Below are 9,928 nucleotides of genomic sequence, written 5' to 3'. Positions count from 1 at the left end.
TTGGTTACTGATGCAGAGCTCTCATTGCCTTACCTAACTGATGCTAGCAAGCAAGACAGCTGGATTTCCAATCCACATGCAGGGACTACAAAGTCTGTGCCATTTCCCTGCACTAATATTAGCATGAGATTATCCTTCCTCTGGAGAAGCTGAATAATTGAAGGAACAGGCAGTGGGACATACTAGGTGACAAGAGAATCAACTCTTTTACTTAAAATGTGCCACAGGTAACTCAACAAACCAAATATATGAATTTAATGATTTAAAAAGCTACATCGCACAGGTGAAGGCAATGGTTAGGGATTCTTCTCTATTTGGATATTCCACCGGCTGTCCTTTCTCTGGATTCTCATGTGGCACCATCACTGAGACTCCCTGCTTGAGTGGCAGATCCTTTGGATCCGGGATACCAACACCTTCAGAGCATCCTTGACATCCTTGTTGCGGAGTGTATAGATGAGAGGATTGAGAAGTGGGGTGATCACTGAGTAGAAGATGGCCACAATCTTGTTGATGTTTGACTCATATTTTACTGCTGGGCGGACATACATGAAGATGAGAGTTCCAAAGTAGATAGTGACCACAGAAAGGTGGGCCGTGCATGTGGAAAAGGCCTTGCGTCTGGCAGTAGCAGAGGCCATGGCTAAAATAGTGACCATGATTTGGGCATAGGAGGCCATGGTAAAGACCAAGGCTCCTAGAATAACGACAGTGCTAAGAGCATAGCCCACCACTTGGATGGCATATGTATCTGTGCAGGAAAGGCGGAAAATCTGATCAGCATCACAGAAGAAGTGATTGATCTGGTTGGGGGTGCAGAAGGAGATTTGTGCAAGGAGGAATGAAGGGAACATGGGGCAGAGGAACCCTACAGACCAGCAGATCCCAGCCAGGGTACTACAAGTTTGGGGGCTGAGTAACAGTGGATAGTGGAGTGGTCGGCAGATGGCAGCATAGCGGTCAAAGGCCATGGTGGTGAGGATGAAGAGCTCAGTGCCAGCCAAAGAGAAGAAGAAGTAGTACTGGGCAATGCAGCTGGGAACTGAGATGACTCCTTGGGGACAAAGAAAATTGGCCAGCATTTTGGGCACAGTGACTGTGGTGTACCACAGCTCTATCAAGGAGAGATTGCAGATGAAGAAGTACATGGGAGTGTGGAGACGGCCATCCAGGGCCACAATGAGCACAATGAGTGCATTGCCCACCAGGGATAAGAAATAGATCATGAGGAAGAGGCAGAAGAAGAGCAGCTGGAGATGAGCGGAGTCAGAAAATCTCAGGAAGACAAATTCAGTGACCAACGTGCGGTTGGCTCTCTCCATTCAGCCTGTAGGTCCACTGGGCAAGAAGAGGAGCGGGATATATGAGGATCTTGAGATGTCCTCAGTTATGTCATTTCCTCACCAGCTTTACCCATCAATTGGACTTGCACACACTTTCGGTATTCCTTTTAATTCACTATTTCTCTGCCTCTCAGCTTCTCAAAGCAGAGAGTCTCTACGTTTAAAAAAGTAGGATACTGAATATTCAAGATTCTCCTACTCCTGTCATTGAAATTTGTCCTGAAATGCCACATTTCCCAGGAATTCTTTTTAGATTGATTAGAAGAGAGGACTTAGCTTCAGTGGCTGTAACTAGTATGAACATATGGCACAACCTGTCCCCAAGTATAAGTTGAACCAGATATTATTGATGATGATTTTTTTTTACCTCAAATCCAGCAATTTTATTTTATTTAACCTAATATCTCTAAGGATTGTTTAGTGTTTACCCTGAGCTCTCTGTTCCTAAGATTCTGTAACCTTCTGCTTGCAGAAGATATGGAGTCCTACTGTTCTTCTATCCGTCTGTTCTGGACACAGGATGCTGAGTCAGTGGCTCTGTCTTATGCCATTAGATCTCAGAAGGTGGAGGTAGAGTGAGTGTGTTTCCCTTTGTACAGGTTTTAACACAGGATTGGATAGAGACACTTCATGGAGACTTCTTGATTCTGAGTTATCAACGGCAGAGTAGGAGAGATCTTGCTCAATGGAGGGTAAGGAGAGGAATACATTTTAGTGAAAAGTGAATTCAGGCTTGGATATCCAGGAGGGAATTTTGTTATGGATTAGGATCTATAAACCCAGACTTATCAGAAAAGCAAGTCTCAGAAGATAGTCAGGCTTGCATAAAGTTAACATTGAGACAGATGAAGATGATGATCAAGACTTGAGTTTTATATAAATTTCCAATTCTCGCACGTTCTTCCTTTGAAGTATCTCTAAAATGAAAATATTAAATGTATTGATCATTAGGAGTAAGTTTAATACACTATACGTTAAAAATATGAGAAATTGTTTTGACACGTTGTAAAGAAAAGGTAAGATGCAAAATCTAATATTCAGCATGATCTGGTGTATATTCCCAAGATGTCAGCTTACCACTGAGTTTTTAAATATAATATCTTATAATAAATACCAAGTATTTTATAATAAATATGCTTTTAATATCATAAGAGATTGTTTTATTTTTTATTAAAATATTTTTACCTGGATATTCTGGTTGAGTAACTTCATCTACAATGAGTGGACTGTAGCCCAGAGAGGAGGGGGCTTGTGGAAAGTCACCCCTGTGTGTGAGTGGTAACGTGGGAGCTGAAACCTTTTGGTCTTCTAGTTCCCAAGTCCACCTGCTGGCTTGTAGGTCTCTAATTCTCTTGTGAATGACTTTATCTTTCCAATAGGACTCTAGATTCAGTATCCATGTCTCATAAGATCCTATATCCTTTTCTATATCTATGTTCTCAGCATGCTGCCAGATCAGGTGGCAGAGATGGATTTGTACTGGACATTTTTACTTTCTCCCCATGTATACTTTTCCTCTTTGTGTGCAACCGCAAACTTTTATGACACTGCTGGTCAGTGAGTGGCATAGTCATGAACTTTATGACTTTATGAACTTTATGGCATAGTCATGGTTTTATGGTGAAGAAACTGAAATTCAGCTCTATCCACCAAGCTGACTCCCATAGAGAACTCTATGGATGGAGAGGAAATGTGAGAATTTATGTTGTTCATTCCTCTCCACCTTGACTGAAGAAATGAGAAAGTATAGGTCACTGGTATAAACACGAAAATCTGCACTGAGACTTATTCTCAGTTATTTCTTGATCACTAGATCTTGTTGATCAACTTCACTTGTATTTAACACCATTCCTTCCAGTTGTTATTTCAGGGCCTTTTACAGATGCCTGGATCAGCTCAGTTCAGCAGCCCCTTGGCATTCTCTTCTCTACAAGGAACAATCACATTTCTTCTCAGCTGTGCTGGAATCTGAACAACAGAACTGATGGAAGTATGTTTAAATTTTATCTTTGTATCCTGGAATTGGTGTTATGAAATATTATTTTTACTTTTCCCTGTATAAATCTGTGATATTCTTCTTCTTATTTTGTTTTCCAGAGTCGGGGTAAGTGAGAAGGGGCAGGAAGAGTCAACCAGACTTTCTACACTTTCATTAGTTTTGCAGTCAAATAAGTAGTGGTCCTTTCCCTGCCCTGTCTATTCCCTAATGGAAGCTTGTGCTTATAGTTGCTTGCACCATAATATTTACGCATGGAATTTGAGCTACTAATTAAGAAATTGCATTTAGCAGCTCTTGTGCTCACTTATTGAATTCATTTAATTCTCTAAGTCAAGTTTTCCTCTTCAACTTTGGACAAATCAGCTGATCCCAGCTAGAAGGACCGATCCGAGCTATAAGGACTCTTGAAAAGTGTTAAATATTATAAATAGTTTTCAGTTTATACCTTCATTTATTATTTAATTTTTTTAAAAATTAAGTATATAAATAATTTTTTAAAGAAATTTTAAGATACTACTGTGCTAGAGCCATTGATTGTGTCACTTCCTTTTGTGAAGCTGTGGACAAAGTCAAGTGAGAGATTTACATGAAAATAGCTAATCTTTAAAAATATAAGGTAGGGATCAAACAGTGGGTTAATGATCACCTGTCTCTGAGAAGCTGTTTGAGCGTATTTCAGAAATAAAAGACTCCAAGTGCTCCAACTTCTCCATCTCTCTCCGTTCTTCAGCAGCTGATGAAGGATTTTTTTCTTATCCATGACTCCAAACATTTATTCTCTGATCCTAAAGAGGGAGAGAAATCCTCCAAACCATTTTTCTGTTGGCTATAGCTCCAGGATACCTTTAGAGTGTCACATCCTGACTTTTCTAGTTTCAGTTTTTTCTTTCTCTCTCTTTTCCTCTATCTCTCCCACCTCTTTTCCTCCTTCCTTTCCTTCCTCCACCCTCCTCTTCCTTCCTCCTTCCTTCTTAAAATAGGGATAATGCAACTTGATTATGACTTGAATCAGGACAAATTTGCCTCATTATCATTAATTACTCTCCACCTTTCCATTCCTATTCTGTTTTGCATGATCAAAGACACTGTGCCCACCATCTTGGGCATCAGGGCAGGAGTAGATAGCACCCACAGTGATGGAAAAGAGGACTGGAATGATGTATCAATTGGCTCTATGGGATGACGAGGTAGGATGCAGCTTTTGTCTTTGGAAAAACAGTAAAAAAGTCTAACTGAGGAAGAACATTTTGGAGGGAAGCTCCCTATGTCCTCTTCTCTTATTCCCTCTTTCAGAAGCATATCCCGCCTAGGGTTTCAGGGACTCCAGGAGACCAGGGAATGTCCAGAATCATCCTCCAGTTATTTTTCAGCCTTGAGCCTCCAGGCTCTGAGATGGTGGCCCTGGGAAGAGCAGTTTTCTTGGTATGAGTCTCTTCTTCTCAGGGGAATTGTCCCCCCTTGGACTCACGTATATAGGGATGACTCACAGAGATGATTGGTGCCAGGGGTGCAGCAGCCAAATTACTCCCTGGGGATCAAAGAACCCTGCCAGGCAGGCATTTCTCAGAAGAGGGACCATATCTGCCTGTCTGTGTAGGGAGCAGGCTGGTGGGGGCCAGGTTTTCTCTCCTGCTTTTTCAAAGTTCAGCTCAGAGGTTGTGGCTTCCAGAAGTCTTTAAGATGTCATATTCTTCAGTCCATAACCACTGAACAAGATCAGCCCTGACAGAGGTTTCTGTCAAATCAGTAATGATCATTTGACTGCAAAGTATGTCTAATGCCCACTTCTTTTGCTGTTGTTGAACACAAACATTCCCTCTAACTTTAAGAAAGGCCTTCCTCTTTGGGAGTAAAGAGAGTCAGGTAAAGCATGGAAAAGGTTACAGCAATTTTTCTGAGTTCACTAATGAGGGCTTGAGGAAATCTTTCCAGTACAGAGTCTGTGATAAGAGAGGAAGAGCCCTCAAGTCTGAAGAACCATCATTACAGTGAATACGTTGGGTTTTTTCACTCCGAAGATAATACTTTCAGTTCACTAACTGGAGTGCTGCTTCTAGACCAACTCTTTTTGAGATGGAAACTCGACAAAAGCCTGTCCGATGCTGTGTCCTTCTCCTCTTTCCCCTTTTGTTTCTTTTTTTCTTATTGGTCCCTAGGATTGAACATATAGCATGAAAGCCCTGAACTAGGCCAGGATTTTAATCCTTGTTGTATGACTGATCTGCTTTATAACTTTGTACAAGTCATTTCACTTTCATGAGACTCAGATTTCTCACCTTTAAAGTGAGAAAGAGCCAATTCTTGTTATTTGTGGTAGTTAAGATTTTTCTGTGAAGTTGCCATGAACACTGAAATGACGAATACTGAATTCTCCCTCTTGTTCCAGGTGAAATTCAGGGTTAGCTTCTGCTGAGAGTCTGGTCATGTTTTTGTTAACTGATGAACATATAATCTAGTTTTAATTGTATTTCTGTCTAAGGATACTTTATTTACTATATATATTCATTCATTAATGTTGAACAGTCAACAGCACTATAAGTAGTGATTGAAAAAAATCTTAACTAACACACAGGGTGTGTAAACCACATGTCAGCCTTTTTCATTTAGGAACATTAGATAACACTTCAGTACTACACTTGGACGCCATTTTAAACAATGAAGTCACCAAAAAAAATCCAAATTGTGGAAAGTGTGGCACTAAATATGCTATGAAAAGGACACTTGTTTACAGTATGAGAGCTGAAACAAGAGGGTAGAGCTTCATTTTGTTCAGCCTCAGCTGAGAACACACCCATCACATGACTCAAATTTTTTTTTGCCATCTGTGCATGCTCGTGTCCGTGCATGACTGGAAAAGTGCTACGAGGATTGATTTTAGAGTTACAAAGAAATTGTAGAAATTAGGTAATTTTGCAAATACTGAATCCACAAATAATGAGGATCTATCTACTCTCTTCTAATCTTTTCTACTGTTTCAGTCTTCAGTGTTCTTACACTTGACATAATTTAACACATTTTCAGAAGGCCAAGGATTACGAATCAAGTGACTATTTTTGTTCATTCATTCATCCGTTCTTGTATTTCTATTCATTCTTTCTGTAACCATTTATGAAACAGCTACAAAGTACTTGGGAAACAAAGATGAATAAGATATACCACCTGCCCTGTATATTATTTATTTCTAGCTTGTAGTCTAGTGAAGAAAAAAGCTGAATGTCAGGACATGTCGATCTCTAATAGAAACCACAAAAAGCTGTGATTTATCTTGCTGAAATCTTGCTTGCTGGACTGAATACTATATATTTTGGTGAAAATGAATTGACAATTCTCAAGAAGCTTTGGAAGATATGGAATAAGAAAACAATATTTTGAGTTAGGTTCATGAGATACTGTTAAAGATTTCTTGGAAACAACTGCCTAAGATGCCAGGGTGAGTTGTGAGCAACTAATAATCAGATAACATTGCTGGTCTACGGCTTGTGAAATATCCAACAAAATGGGGGACCCATGGGAATTGTTGCTTTCTTTTCCAGATTGAATTACTGATGCAACGTGGGGTTATATATGTGACCAAACCCAAAATCATATAAATGGTTACCAAACTTGAGCTTGAAGTTAGCCCCTCTGAAGTGTCCCTTAGTCAATTTTGAGAGTTTGCAAGGTATGTTCCAGAATGAGAGGCTCTGGCCCTTCCTCCCCAGTGTGTTCATTGTGCCTTCATGATCCTGCTCTGTGAGAACTCTGAGTGTCTCCTTTCCTTAGGATCTTCTGCAGAGATTGACATTGATCTCCCTACCCTGGCTGTGGGAAAGGCAACTGCTGTCCCCTGTACTTGCTTTTCATAAGCAGGCCAACAACCCATCCCAGAATTCCCCCTAGTGCAACTTAAATCAAGTTGCAGCTGAGAGAAGAATATGCTGTAGGGTTAGTTGAATGGCAGGTTAAAATAACATAAATCATTATTTGCTCTTATATTGTGAGTAAATTATGGCTTTAGGTAAAGATCTCAAAGATGTGGGTGTAAGATCCTAAGATAAAGGAGAATCTTGGAACAGCTTCTAAAAATCATAAGGTCAGACTTCCTAGACTCTCTATGCTGGGGTAGAAAGCCCCTAAGAATCTTAAGGACATGCCTTATAGATACTTTGAACCAGATGAAACTGTTTCTAGGAATTTTAAGGTTGTTGTGTCACAATAACATGACTCTTAGTCCTAGCCAGAGAAAGCCCTGCCTCATAGAGATTTTTGAGTATGACATTTGTCTAACTGAGTAAACCACAATGAGAATCATAAGACTGTAAAATATTTTAAAAAGGATTTCATTGGCATTATCATTTTCCATTTCATCATCCTGGACTGTAGGGGACAGAGTTAGAATAATGTCCCCATTTGGATTTCACAGCTGCGACATTCTGTTATGTGCCTCACATCTTCCCTTTTGGAATGAGATTGTCTGTTGTGGTCATCCTATACTACCTTACCATTATGTGTTGAGTGTGTGATGGGCAGATAACTTGATTCTTTAGTTCAAAGTTCTATACATAAAAAGAAAATACTTGTGGAACCAAACCCAAGAAGTCCCATCTGTACTTTGACATGATTTGGATAAAAAGACCTAGACTCTGAACTTATGCTATTATGGGATGATATTTTAGGATTATTTGGAGGGAGAGTAAGTGCACTTTGTATGTGAGAACAATGTAAATTACTATTAGTCAGAGTTGGGACTGTCGTGGATTAAGGATGTTCACAAAATCTTTGACGCATTTTCCAGTGACAGGTAGAGAATTTTTCCTCTTTCTATGAAGTTTGGTTGCTCTGTGACTATTTTGACCAATAGTGTATGGTAAAGTGATGTTAATACTGGTCCTTGGGTTTGTCTGTGAGATGACTGGTAGCTTTTGCCTTGGCCTGTGTTCTCCAGGTTAAAAGTCTACCTTGAGGCATCTCTGATGAAAGCACATGACAGCCACGTGGAGAAACTGAAGAAAGAGAAATAGAAAGAGGCTTTCCCATCTCCTTGCTATTCCATGCCCAGCCGTTCAGGTCCTCCCATCTGAGGCCTGAGACATTATCAAGCAGAGTCAACACTTCCCTGCTGTGTTATACCCTATTTCTGGCCAAGAGAATAATGCAATGTAATCAAGTAAGTGTTTGAAGTTTCTACATTTGGTATGCTAAGGTGTTATAAAGCAAGAAATAACCAGAAACCCATGTGCTCCTCTATAGTTCACAGGATCCACACAACTTGGATTATGTAAAAAAATGGTAATCAAGAAAAATACTGGTTTGAGATAGTGCATGGTAGAAGATGCCTTCTCCACACATATATACTTTTATAAACAAATCTGTACTGAAGGACCAAAGAAGCTGGAGTTGGAGATAGGAGAAGCATGGAAGTGAGGTCAGAACCATCTTGTTTGGGTTTACAAGAGTGAATGCAGAGACTTAACAGTCAGTCTATGAGCTCAAAATATGCTTTCACAGTCTTGTCTCTCTGTACCTCTAGATAGTTATGTGCTGGCACCTACTGTCCTTTCAGGCCCAGCAGCCATTTCTAGGAACTTAGAAAATAAGGAACATAGTGCCTCTTGTCCATTAGCTCCAAAACTACCTCAGCAATTATGATTTAATAGCTTTCACTTAGTACGAGTATGGTGACAAGTAAGGAAAAAAGACAAAATTGTGATGAATTATTTACATTTCACTGGTATTACATCATGTTACATCACATTACACTCTGTGAAAATAAGCATAGAAGTAGAAAAACAAAATTAAAAAATAGGAAGACTTTTGAAATTCATCATTTTCCATGACCAAAGACTGATGTGAAAATAACACACTGATGGGCTAGAAAGCAATTTCTGAGATCTTTTTCAATCTGCCTCCTCTTTTAACAATATTTTACAGTAATCCTTGACAGTTTATCCAGTTGACTTATAAAATATCTCTGGAGATAGAGGTTCTAAAACTCGTTAGATAAACCATTGTTTATTTTATCTCAATTAATGATTCCAATACTATTTGTTTTAATTACTTACATGTCTTCCTGCTTGGAGAAAAAGAAATCATGACATATTGCCTAAAAAATTCCCTTAACTCCTATGTGAGTTATCTTTTATTTTTCCAATTAAATAAGCATAGCCCTTAATTCAAAACTTTAATATATAATAGCATAATAATTTCATCCCTCGCATTAAAATGTTAACTTAAGGGAACCACACAAACAGGCCTGACTATTATGCAGCTACCCAAATATGTTAGTAACATAGACATATTTCTTTACCTGATTTCATTCAAGAGCACATAAGAATACATAACAAATCAGTTGTATCGACCAATATTCTAAAAACAGATTTAACATTAGGATCCCATGGCTAGTGTCCCGTTTGTTCATTTTCAGCTAATTACCTAGGAATGCATTGCTTAACACAACTGGACTAGACTTTCCCACTTATTTGTCCTTTAGTCAGTTCCTTCTTTCATACACATTGTAAAGAATTTGAGAAGCAGTACAATTTTACACCCCTACTTTCTCATTGCCTGGTCATTTATGGGTCAGAAGAGTTCTCTAGATTTCTTCAAG

General features: G+C 39.2%; 1 protein-coding gene across 1 annotated transcript; it reads right to left on the bottom strand.

Moving 5' to 3' along the window:
- Window positions 1–362: 362 nt before the first annotated feature.
- On the bottom strand, window positions 363–1,322 carry LOC124234500 (olfactory receptor 6N2-like). Its single transcript, XM_046651849.1, has one exon. It carries the CDS (start codon window positions 1,320–1,322, stop codon window positions 363–365), a length of 960 nt encoding a protein of 319 aa, XP_046507805.1.
- Window positions 1,323–9,928: the final 8,606 nt, after the last annotated feature.

Source organism: Equus quagga, unplaced genomic scaffold (assembly GCF_021613505.1).
Source record: "Equus quagga isolate Etosha38 unplaced genomic scaffold, UCLA_HA_Equagga_1.0 82402_RagTag, whole genome shotgun sequence".
Taxonomy (NCBI): Eukaryota; Metazoa; Chordata; class Mammalia; order Perissodactyla; family Equidae; genus Equus; species Equus quagga.
Note: the sequence above shows the minus strand (reverse complement) of the source record. Positions and strands in the feature narration are given on the sequence as shown.

What these genes read in the sequence shown, in the direction of transcription:
- LOC124234500 (XM_046651849.1), bottom strand. Translation starts at nt 1,322, where the DNA reads ATGGAGAGAGCCAACCGCACGTTGGTCACTGAATTTGTCTTCCTGAGA.